Source organism: Oncorhynchus gorbuscha, linkage group LG08 (assembly GCF_021184085.1).
Source record: "Oncorhynchus gorbuscha isolate QuinsamMale2020 ecotype Even-year linkage group LG08, OgorEven_v1.0, whole genome shotgun sequence".
Classification (NCBI taxonomy): Eukaryota; Metazoa; Chordata; class Actinopteri; order Salmoniformes; family Salmonidae; genus Oncorhynchus; species Oncorhynchus gorbuscha.
In genome coordinates this window covers 19,482,231-19,495,155 of record NC_060180.1, presented here as the reverse complement: position 1 = coordinate 19,495,155, position 12,925 = coordinate 19,482,231, and the positions used below count along the sequence as shown (strand labels likewise).

General features: G+C 44.2%; 1 protein-coding gene across 4 annotated transcripts in view; it reads left to right on the top strand.

The window, feature by feature from the left end:
* Nucleotides 1-1,441: 1,441 nt before the first annotated feature.
* Nucleotides 1,442-12,925, top strand: part of LOC124041290 (latent-transforming growth factor beta-binding protein 1-like) — a 131,604-nt gene continuing 120,120 nt past the window's right edge. For all 4 annotated transcript variants that reach the window (XM_046358710.1, XM_046358708.1, XM_046358707.1 and 1 more), the window contains exons 1-3: nt 1,442-2,194; nt 3,040-3,110; nt 10,455-10,755. In XM_046358710.1, the coding sequence (XP_046214666.1) occupies nt 1,842-2,194; nt 3,040-3,110; nt 10,455-10,755 (725 nt within the window). In that variant the 5' untranslated portion in view covers nt 1,442-1,841. The remainder of the gene's footprint in view (nt 2,195-3,039; nt 3,111-10,454; nt 10,756-12,925) is intronic.

Genomic DNA, 12,925 nt, shown 5'->3' with positions numbered 1-12,925 from the left:
TCCGTCAGACCTCCAGACGGTGAAGCGTGATTCAGCACTCCAGAGAACGAGTTTCCACTGCTCAAGAGTCCAATGGCGCCAAGCTTTACACCACTCCAGCCAAAGCTTGGCATTGCACATGGTGATTTTAGGCTTTGGTGCGGCTGCTCGGCCATGGAAACCCAAAACGGAGTTTGTATGGCTGGTTGCTCAATGTTATGCACCTGTCAGCAACGGGTGTGGCTGAAAATAGCCAAATCCCGCTCCTTTCCGCTCCCTCATTCTGGGGGGCTTTCTTTTTTTCATCTATGTATGACACCACTGTATCCAGTATCCCCCAGAAGAGGTTGGTGGCACCTTAATTGAGGAGGACAGACTCGTGGTAATGGATGCAGCGGAATAAGTTGAATGGCATTTGATGTTTGATGCCATTCCATTTGCTCCATTACGGCCATTATTATGAGCCGTCCTCCCCACAGCAGCCTCCTGTGGTGTTCACCCACTTCAAACCTCAATGGGGGACAGAGTTTTTAAGACCATTAGATAGATATCCCTCACTCAAGAGAACCAACGTCATAAGACTTCACGGTACTGTGCATGTTTTTCCGAAGCGCACACAATGACTCAATGGGGCTCATTTTCATCTGGGTGTAGGCCCTAAAAACCACTGTGTCTGCTCCATAGTGCATGTCTTCAATGAATTCACTCCAGTACTGGAATATCCCCTGCAATCCTCAATGAAAGAAATGTTGAAGAATTTACACCGGGTTTGCTGGTAACCCTGCTGTGTAAGAGGACAGCGACGAGGGATAACCGTGGGAGAATTAGAAGCCACCAGGAATGGCCCCAGCACAACTGTTGACAAGTAACTCATGAGGGTCGTTGGATGAATAATGGTGCACACATGGCTTTATAAATCTTTGGTAGTTTATAGTTTATGACGCATGGTAGTTCCTTTATGATTTATGCAGGACTTTATGGGGCAGAAGTAACAATAAGATGGAGGACTATAACAGCATATCGCCTACATACATATGTATGTTATTTATAAATATGAATTATGAACTGTTACATGAAGTAGTTGTACACATTACATTTGGCTTATTGGGTGTTATTTTATAAATGGCCATTATTGTAAGCATGTTGCTATACTCTCATAACTCATTAACTTGCTGTACAACCTGGGTTATGCCTGCTGTCACTTTGGGGGGCGCGCGCTCTTGCCGACAGCAAGTAGAAAGTACATGCGTCTTGAGGAATGGATTTCCTTTAGATCTTTGGGGACTAGGAATCTTTTACAGTCTATGCTAGGAGCCCTACGCACTCCAAACTTCTTTTTTTTTAGGGTTCAGCCCCACAAGTTTGTTCCAATAAGCGTCCCACTCCTGACGTCATGTCTGCTGGAGATTGGCTGTTCAGTTCTGACACTAACTCCTTTACACAGTGAAACTTTTTAAAGAGTTTTCAATCTCATCTGCAGGGTAAAATATTGCACAGACATAGCCATAGCAGCCGTAACATCTGCTGTCCAGCTCCCCCTACCCTGAACAGGGATAAAGGGAGTGTTATATTCTGTTTTTAGATCCATAATCACGTTTTTACATTTATTATTTACTATTTTATTTTTCACTTTTTAAAGTTTAAAGATAACTAATTACGTTTTTAGTTATCGTTTTTAAATTCGGGCTGCAAGGCGAAGTATAGACGAATATGTTCAGGGATATAGAACTGTTTTACTTGCGTTAAAGTCGGGAGTTTTTATTTTCCAGATTCAGACTGCGCAGAAGAAACATCCGACCATCAAGGAATTTGTGATAAAGTTTTCAGAAAGTATTCTGTCTTTACGCGTTTACTGACTGGATATGGCTTGGATCAGATGGGACCTCTTGTTTTCTATAGGTTTATTCATGTCACCAGCATTTGTGTCCACGGATCAGAGTGGCTTTAGGAGATACTACGTGTTGCAGCCAGGAACGAGCGGGACGGACAGGGTACATGTGAGTTCCATCTCTTCGCGCTCCAGTGCCACAGGACAGCCCCATGCCTACAATGTGGAGCTCACGGCCAGTTACGGTAACCAGGTCCGAACCCGTAGGATGGGCAACCAAGCGAACCCGATCCCGCTTCGCCAGGATACACAGTTTACTCAGCACCAGCAAGTCATTCGGCAGACCAGCCACAACGTTCACCAAAGTCACCAAATGAAAATTTCAGGGTAAGTTAACCAGTGGGTGTCTGAAAATAGTTCCTGTTGCAGAAGGGTTCATCTGTCTGTCTATAGGCTACTTATCCTCTTGGATATCAAGGTGGTCTTGGTATGCAAATGTATTGCCTATGTTGGGTCAACGTACTACTTACTGTACTGTAGTCATGCACCTGGTAAAGGAACTCGCTTTTAGTCTGGCCAAAGTATTCACTATAATAATTAACATGAACATACAGTATGATGGTTGTTAAATGAATAGTCTGCAAGACCATCTTAAATGATACAGTGCATTTGTTTCTGGTAGCCTTTTGATATTTCTGACATATCAAAACACGTGCAATACTGTAGGCTACTTGTTTGAGACATTTAAAGTAATTCATTTCAAGTTCAATGTATCACTTCTGACCTTTTTCTTTTACCACTTTCAAGTTGATACGAAATAAGGAAATGTATTAACATCCACTCAAAAGAGAGAAAGAAAAACAGCTCATTTAAAGCACTGTTCTAAAATAATAAAGTATGCTCAAAGGAAACTAAGTAGTCAAGCGAAATGGCACAGATCCTGTTGTATTCAGGAGCAAGACCAGAATTTGCAGGGCCCCAAGTCGCAGCACTCTCAGATGTATGATTAGTGGGAAATTCCCACAGTCTCAGCACCAGGCTAGGGACTCCCAGCTTCACCTCCAATAAAAGGAAACCCCCAAAAAACAGATCTGGCCCAGTTTTACTGGTTCATCTCAGGCTGGGCGGCACAAGTGGGTCACTAGGCCCACCAGCAAGTGAGTTTTAGGCAAAAATGAGTTTGTCTTGTATGTGTGACAATGCTCAATCTCTGTCTCTGGGTGTTGTTGCAGGGTGAATGTCTGTGGAGGGCAGTGCTGTCACGGATGGAGTAAGGCCTCTGGATCACAGCGGTGCACCAAGCGTGAGTATCCACTATCACAGCCGAGCCGCTGCCGCAGGCGGGCCAAAAAGGTGCAGAGGTTCAAAATGTTCTTCCAAATTCTTGATGACAGTCTTGGATTCACTATATATTGTACATGGCACCTCATAACTTATTCCTTTGGAAAATGTACACAATCGTCTTTACTCCCGTTGTTCAGCAGGCAGATCTGTGCCAGAATACCAGCATCATACTGAATATATATATATATAATCCATCCAGTATACCTACGTCACCTACGCTACTTGGAAACTCACCCAAGCATGCATACACACACACACACACACACACACACACACACACACACACACACACACACACACACACACACACACACACACACACACACACACACACACACACACACACACACACACACACACACACACACACACACACATACACACATACACACATGCACACACATACACACATACACACATACATACATACATGCACACACATACACACATACATACATACATGCACACACATACACACATACACACATACACACATACATACATACATACACACATACACACATACATACATACATGCACACACACACACACACACACACACACACACACACACACACACACACACACACACACACACACACACACACACACACACACACACACACACACACACACACACACATACACACACACACATACATACATACATACATGTATATATGTTTTGAAGGTGCCTTTAGATGATTAGCAGTGACAGATTGGAGAACAGCACCTTTCTATGCTACTCTCTATAAATAACTGGCATTGCTGACAGTGACTCTGCCCAACTGGGAACAATGACAGGACTGTCAGTGTGTTAGGGCCCGTGTTGCAGAGTCATGAGAACACTGTTATTGCATAGGAGTAGGCGCACAGGGTCGGCCCGAAAGAGAAACAGGTTTGGAGTGTTTTATACCTCTTGGCTCGGCCCCATCATCTGGATCTCTTTCCTATTCCACCGTGAGGCTTTGCCAGCTGGTTATATAAGAGACAGACGGTCTCTCTGAGCCGAGTCTGGTGGACCTCCTGGGGAAACCAGGGCTTACGTTTTAGTCTAGGACCCCTGATTCATATGTTTTATAGGCCCAGCGTGCCTGCACTACTCTGGTCTGCTCCCACTTAAGACTGCGCTCCACTTAGTAGACTGGCATGGTCTCCTTGGCATGGTCTGAGGCAGCAGAGGTTGGGTGGGGGAGTGGGTGCAGGCATGCAATCCACCGTGGGGGAATGCTACTGTTTACATGGGAACGGGAAACGCTGTGCATGGTCTCTGGAAGAGAACCAATAGTGGACATTCCTACAGTACCCAGGGCTTTAATTGGTCCTTTTGATGTCAGGATCAGAGTCCAGTATGCCCTACTGTAGCTAGATGCTGGAATCTGGGGGGGAAAGGATGGAGTGAGATGAAATGTTACAGGGAGTTTCAACGACTGTTTTTTTTACAAATCTATGAAGATCTTTGTGCCACTAGATGTATTTTACTGTGCAGTTGCTCTTTCTGGGAAAATGGCTTTATGTTCTTATTTTCACAGCTTATCCCCAGGTCATCTGGTGTTCACCTCTCAGTTCATGAGTTTTCACTGGCCGTGATATTAATATTTACAGGTACTATAACACCAGGGAAGCACTGTGAGGAGAAGTTCCATTCATCTATAGCAATGAATTGCTTTAGACAACCCTAATAAATATGATGAATAATGCAACTATGATTGATGAATTAGTGTAACCGACCAATGCATATGCTTGGCTTTTCTTCCTTATTTTCATTGTGCTTGTTTTTTCCTACATGGAAAAATATTATAATAACTCACTCCTGGGCTATAGTCAGTCATATCTGTTATGGATCGCTCTCTATAGCTTTTGCTCAATTAGTTTTTCGGGATCAGCTCTTTTCTTTTCTCTACCTACCTTGTCACTGAAGGTAGACTAGGTTGTAAATCCACCCCCTAAATGTTTCATGGGGTTTGATTTCCAGGACACCCCAGCCCCCACTACCCTCATCGAAAATGCTAACAAAAGGGTTCCTTAATAGATATTCATTTTGTTTGTTCTGGCAACGCCTTACACGTGGCCTGCTGGCATGCTGCATAAAGTGCTCTTTCAGGTTGTCAGTCACGCCAGCAACCTCCCACCAAGGCAAGCCCAGCTTTTCATTTTGCGGGTTGCTAGTAGAAGCTGTGAAAATCTTACCATACATTACCGCTAGGATATTAATCCATGATATTTTTCATGCCAAGCCACCCACAATACATACTCAAGAATGTATGTGCATTGAAGAGTGAGTGTAGCTCATTTTAAAACGTTCCTTAAACAGTGACACAGAGAGCTGACAGAGAACCTGGCCTATTTAATACATAGCAAATGGACCAAGCATGTTTAATCAGGAAGCTGTTATTGCCATTCTTTATGACATGACATCATGCTGTTGATAATCATAATGTTGATAATATGTTATACATGTTTTGCACCTTAGATTAGATTGTTTGTTTATTTATTTGTTTGTCTTAATGGCATCCAGAACGTTTTAACCATGTGATGCAGATGTTACAAACACCTCTCTGTCCTCTTAATGGACTGTAATCTAATAGAGATGATGAGCAGACATCCCAAGGATTTACTCAGTCTATTCCTGGCGCAAAGACGGTAGTCTAACGACATGTGATTATTGAATTGCAGAGCGGAATTGCACTCTGTTTTTTTTCTGCTAGATTCAAGACTATCCGCAACAGAAAATAGCTTGTAGTATTAATAGATATAATAACAAATGCCACTTAACATTCACTTTGATACAAAGTGACTGACTGTACAGTGAGTGCATTCATATGTGATCCCTGTGGGTATTCAATACACGACCTTGGCGTTGCCAGCTCTTACCAACTCTGAGCTGTGTATTAACACCCGGGAGTAGTCATTTCCTGTACCTATTCTACCGTCACTATCTGCAGAACTGCAGTGTTCCTCTTTAATATTACAGCTGTCCATAACCATATTACAGAAAATTCAATTTAAGAGAATAAAAAGACAGGAGTAGAAATGAAAGATAAAGATTGTTAGACTTGTTTTTGTCTGAGAGAGACCCGCGTTAGATGGTCTCCCAGATCCCTTTGAGGTTCAGGCAGCAGCATCTCCATCAGGCTCAATCCCTCCGCTTCCACTGGGGTTTGGCGGGGCTTTGTACAATGTGGAGCCGCATGGTAATCCAACGCTTTTTAAAGCTGCCCAGTCCATTTCTCCCTTAACTGAGTGCAACCCAAAAGTAAGCAGACCGGGCCAGACAAAACAGAACATGAACATATTTCACTTCTGCGTAGCTGCACGGCACAGCTGAGGAGCAGTCTTCATTTTTCACAAAGGATCGCTCAAGAAGAGGCTACTTGAAACTCACCCAAAGTTAAGAGAATGTGACAGGTTCAACCATTTTATATATTTAAATGCCCAATGCAGCCGTTTTTATATAAATTGAGTACCTTACTAACAGATTTCCATAAAAATGGGCAAAAGTAGCTTTTTATCAACATGTTTTTTTCCTCAAGCAATAATTTTGCTAGGACTGTCTGGGAGTGGTCTGTGTGGAGGGGGAAACTGAAAACTAACTGTTATTGGCAGAGAGGTTTGGAACACTTTTTGTTATTGGTCTATTAACCAATTTACTGCATGGTGATGTCACCATCTAAATCCAAAACTCCATGCAACCTGTTGATTAGAAGTTCCTGTGCAGATTGTATTTTCAACCATTAACTCTCAGGAAATAAAACTTAAAAATTCACACTTTTACTGTGTTAATTTAATCCGCTGTTGTACAATATGATGTAAAAAATAAAAAAATAAACATTTTTACTGCACTGGGACTTTAAGTTCTTTCGTGCTTTGCTTTGCGTGTCCCTAAAAGACAGCGCAGGATGTTGAAAGCACATGATGCAGCCAGATACTGTAGTGATGTGGATGGGATGGACTAACAAAAGTGTTTTTGTGCTCTTGCTCCTCATCCTTAGTTGAGGGTCATTTAAAGATGCTGTAGCGCTCACAGGGCTAGTCCAATCTATATGAGAAATAAAACTATAGCCAGTTGGAAGAGGCAGAGAAACTCTTTTGAAAATGAACAAGGAAAAGCTAAAGACTTTACTGTCAAATTAATATTTAAAACGCTCTGATATTTAATGTTCTCAGAACAACTTGATGGAATATACTCTCCATCTGAATACTGCCACTTTGTGTCTTGGTCTCTGTTGCGTTACCAGGACTGCCCTTTGCAGACCTCATAGCCAGGCTTTATTTTCCTGATTACTTGACGTTTCCTTTGTGGATTTCTTCGGTTACTCAGGGCCGTCAGGTATGTGTTTAGTCTCTGGGTCTCCTCTCTACGCATACATACCATGCATTTCTCTGCGATCGCAGCCGCCTGCCAACACCAGGCGAGCACGTCTCGGACGTTTCTTTTGCCAAGCCAGAGAGCTAAAGGGAGGGAATGAAAAAGAGGGGGAAGGGGGAAGAAGAGCATAAGAAATCAGGGAAATCAGTCCATTCTTAGACAATGGAAATGTGTGACGAGAGAGATGGAGGAAATAGAGCGGTGTTCATCTCCACCCAGCACCTGGTGATTTATGATGAATCTGCTGATTGAGGGGAACGTCTGTGGCTGCTGTCATTGTACAGTGCCTATCCAGACGCCCTGGATCTGGAGCAGCAGTTAGGTGGGGTGAGGACCAAGTATGGGCACAGTACCATGGCAACAGGAATGTCTTAATCGACTTGGCTCTTCAATGTCTGACACTTGGCTGGAAGTTTACAATGCTGCTGCTTATTCAATGGACAGCAACAGAATTAAATGTGGTCTTGTGTTAACTCCAGCGATAAACACAATGATTAGCTCTAATTGATAGAAATGGCCATTGAGGCCCAGACTGCTTGAGTCAGCAATGTAGGGGCTCTGTCTCTGTCCTACATATTGTACAGGAGGTGGGCAGACAGACACAGTTTATATTGAGTAGAAGCATGAGTGAGAAAAAAGACATCAGGCAAAAAGTAACATTTTCTTTCTTGTCAAACACAGTATTCACACAACTGCAACACTATTTCAGACCCATTTAACTGTGTGTGGGAGGAAAGAATCAGGTAATAAAAACCTTGTGTCGTCCCCTGCCTTGGGAATCAGTGAGGCTTTTGGGATTGGTGTGGACAGGCTGTAGGATGGCTGGTTATTCAACTAATGGTACATCCCCTAACACCTGCACTAGAACATTATTTCCTGAGAGAGGGAGTATCCCCCCCCACTCCCCGCCCCCCCAAACACATACATTTTTGTATTCCGTGACAGACCTTTGCAGACTCCAGCAACGCTCCCTATGAGTCAGCCGAGTTGTAGTTTCATCAAAGTGTAATGTCAGTTTGAATGATTTATTTTCCCTCCCCAGCTAACACTTAAATCGGCATCACTTATACCGTGCCCTTGTCACAGAACAGTGTTCTGTGTAGCCCTACCTCTGCCTGAGAGGAACTATTCACAAACAGATGGCAGTGTTACTCAGGTCCGTCCTTACTCAGGTCCGTCCTTACTCAGGTCCGTCCTTACTCAGGTCCGGCCTTACTCAGGTCCGTCCTTACTCAGGTCCGGCCTTACTCAGGTCCGTCCTTACTCAGGTCCGGCCTTACTCAGGTCCGGCCTTACTCAGGTCCGGCCTTACTCAGGTCCGTCCTTACTCAGGCAGGTCCGGCCCAGGTCCGGCCTTACTCAGGTCCGGCCTTACTCAGTTCCCGCAAAGGTACATCGGCGAAAAAAGAAAAAAATTGACCTTACTCGGAAATTAAAGCAAAAAAAGGCGCCCCAGAATGGAAAATTATAGTGTGGGCTATGTAGAAACCAAAACATAACTCAGCAGGAGTGATGTAGTCTGTGATGTAATCGCCCCCTGATGCTTGTTGCACAGCATGCATTCATTAGGTCTCGTGTGTCTGAATAGCTCAGTGGGGGGAGAAAGCGTTGAGCCAGTGGTGAACCAGTTGTAGATGCCCATCTAGAGAGAGGGATTTTTTTTCAAGCCTCTCATTGATCACTTTCACAAATCAAAAGAAGCTAATGAGGAGTGTAGTGGAGGAACACCTCCTCAGGGACCCTGTGGGGCCGGGGAGAGAGAGACCCGTCACTTAGCCTTTTCCTCTCACACTTCACACACGTGTAGCCCACTGGAATTTTGGCTCAGCTGAAAGCAAGTGTGTGTGTGGTTGAAAAATGCTTTGTAATTGAAAAATGTCCGCCCCAGTCCTGTGTCTTTTAGAGAAAAGAGCCCAATGTAATTACAGGTGACCTGCAAGTATCCTGTATCTAATTCAAAGAAAACCCCAAACACACACACACACACACACACACACACACACACACACACACACACACACACACACACACACACACACACACACACACACACACACACACACACACACACACACACACACACACACACACACACACACACACACACACACACACACACACACACACACTCCCTCTCTCTGATGCCCCAACCCACCGCACATGATGTCAATGCACCAGGGACTCCAGTCATTGATTGCAGGGCCTCTGCTTGAGTAATGCACCACCAAACTCTCAGCTTTTGGATGGGTAGGGATATATTCACTGTGTGGGGAACCATGGTGTTGGTATTTACATTGGCTGCTAATAATGACAGAGAGAAAAGCATGGGAACACTTTTCTCTGACTATGATTGTTAGGCATTCAGATTCTGTCTTTTTTTAAATTCCTGTCCCTTTTTTATGCAGGACAGAAAGCTTATTATGAATGTTCAGTACTGTATTTGTTAACCAGGGGGGGAAAAAAACAAGGATTTAAGTGCCTTTGAGTGGGGTATGGTAGTAGGTACCAGGCACACCGGTTTGAGTGTGTAAAGAACTGCAACGCTGCTGAGTTTTTCACACTCAACAGTTTCCTGTGTGTATCAAGAATGGTCCACCACCCAAAAGATATCCAGCCAACTTGACACAACTGTGGGAAGCATTGGAGTCAACATGGGCCAGCATCCCTGTGGAACACTTTGGACACTGTGTATGGTCCATGCCCTGACGGATTGAGACTATTCTGAGGGCAAAAGAAGTTGAAAGTCAATATTATGAAGGTGTTCCTAATGTTTTTTATACTCAGTGTAGCTACCAAAGTGCTCCCTGAGGCAACGTCATAGAGGTGGCTTTTAACATGGGATATGTCTGCTTCTGGAGTGTGCGCCCGTGTGAAAATGTACACATTGCCGTCTTACTCTGTCTTTCTCTTTTCCCCCTGTGTTTTGTGCTGCAGCCAAATGCCTGCCCCAGTGCCAGAATGGAGGAATGTGTCTGAGGCCCCAGCTCTGTGTCTGCAAGCCGGGCTTCCATGGCAAGGCATGTGAACAGAAGACCATGCCCACCTCCTCCATCCCAGCGCAGCCAGGGAACGGCCACACCAATGGACACACCAATGGCCGTAGCATAGTGCCCCAGAGGCCCATTCCCCAGCAGGTGCCCATCCCCCAGCAGGGTTATGCCCCAGTCCCTGTCAGCAACATGGCTCAGATGACCCTGACCGTCAAGAAGTCCCCCCACCTTGTCCGACCCCAGCAGTGAGTATTCTCTCTTCAGCTGCAGCATGTGGTTGACAACCCCCACTGGTGTCCATTTATTGTATATATGAGAATGGTTTGGTTAAGACATCACTCTCTTCCAATCTGTTTTTGTTTCACGCTCCTCACAGTTTATTAGTAGTGGAGTCGAAGTGGTGCATACTGTCAAACAAAGCTTGAGTTGGTCGGAGGGCTCATCTGTAAATAATCATACAGGCACTCTGCTGGTGCCCCACACGGTGTCAGAGAGGACAGCGAGGGCCTCAGCCCGTTCTCCATAGCAATTAGGATCATGTGAAAACAACTTTTTCTCTGTGAGAGTTTTAACAGCCCTCTTAAGACTGGACTTCCTCCTACTGGTTTGATTGAGTTATTGTTGTTTATCAACTAAATATAGTTTTGTTATCACCATCCATTAGTGTGATGGGTTTAATCACTTAGAGCATTTTAATATACTGTATTTGAAACGGTGCTAGCTCCTGCTGCTGTTGGTTTGTTTTGCCTGTCACTACAGTAGACTGTTGGAAAATGTGCAATCACATTGGACGTGGCGCAAGGCCCTCGTCGTGTCAAGAGTAATCAGAGTGAATGCAGACTTTGAGTAAATCTCTGTTTTCACTCGAATGTGGGGCAATGTGTTGATAGAAATGTCCAAAATTTCCTCACATCGGGTCCAAGAAATGTTGGCACGGGTTCTTTAGTTCTGATATTGATGAATGATATTTAAAATGTTAATGAATCCATTTTATGTGCTGTGTTCTACGTGAGTTCGCTGTAAAACGTCTGAGGTTTTATGCGTTTCTCAGGCGGTGTAATTGCTCCCAGATCTGTGTGCTCAAAAGCTGCTCTCAATTTCCACTGGGGCTTATTTCTCTCAGAGAGCTATTCCCCCATCACTCATTAGAGAGAAGGAACATGTCATCTGATATGTCGAAGAAAAAAATTATCTCAAGGTCAATCATTCATAATCAGATCAGTTAGCTATGTAGGGAAAGAGTAATAAAGACTTAATTTTATACTATTAAAAAAATGTATTTCTACTAAATGTGTCAAATTTCGGTGCAGTTTCAAGAGATTTCAGATAATACTCTTTATTTTTATTCAAAACGAGAGAGAGTGTCCTGTGTGATAAATGGACGACTGGACCAATGGCTGGATTCAGTGAAGCCTCTGACCCTGTCTACAAATGACACATGCCTTCTGATCCCATCAAAGAGAGGGTCGTCAGGTCAGTGGAATGGGGTTCCTTTACTGATGGGATTTCATTGGTCAGATCCCCACAGTGATGTAACTTAATGGATTAACCGGTTAGCATCACTCTAGTTTATTTAACCCCGATGCTATTATGGCTAGTAGCGGATCTTTGTACCACTGTTTTGTTTGTGTCTGGTGTGTCTTCATTGGTTGGCGGATTGCAAGAGATATCAATGGCACTTAGGTTGTGTTTTATCATGCGGTTATTGGTTCAGTCATTTAGGCTAAGTATAAGAACCTGCTGTGCTGTGAAGCGTCTCGCCCCATCATTTATCTAAGTGGGGTTGAAGAGGTCTGGACTGGGCCCTGGTAGTACTGGAGTTGATGGTTTACAGGGTGGAAGACGAGATTTAGAGCTCAGAAAGTTGTGTGTGTGTGTGTGTGTGTGTGTGTGTGTGTGTGTGTGTGTGTGTGTGTGTGTGTGTGTGTGTGTGTGTGTGTGTGTGTGTGTGTGTGTGTGTGTGTGTGTGTGTGTGTGTGTGTGTGTGTGTGTGTGTGTGGTGTTGCGTGGTGTTACTTCATTCACTCAGGGGAAGTAATAAGACAAAACGAGAAGAGTGAAGCAAAGGTAGGCAGCACAGGTGGCTCTATAGCCTCCTTAATTCCTAAAGCCGCTGCTTTTAATAAGTAAACATGACACCCGTCTGCCTGTATCTCATTCATGCCCACATTACAGTAGAGCAGGAAAGTTTAAGGATATTCGCTGATATTCATACTGTAAACTGTGATGGCAATTAGGCTCTACATGTATATCTCTGCTACTCTAATGGGACCTCTATGGTGAACCCTGTTATTCAGTGGTACTGTATGGTGTGTCCATGGAGTAGGCCAGGCTGTGCTCTATTTGAACTCCTGCCCCTGTGGTTCTCAGTCACCTGACCCTTTGACAGGCCTCGGAAAGCATGTCAAGTGCTGG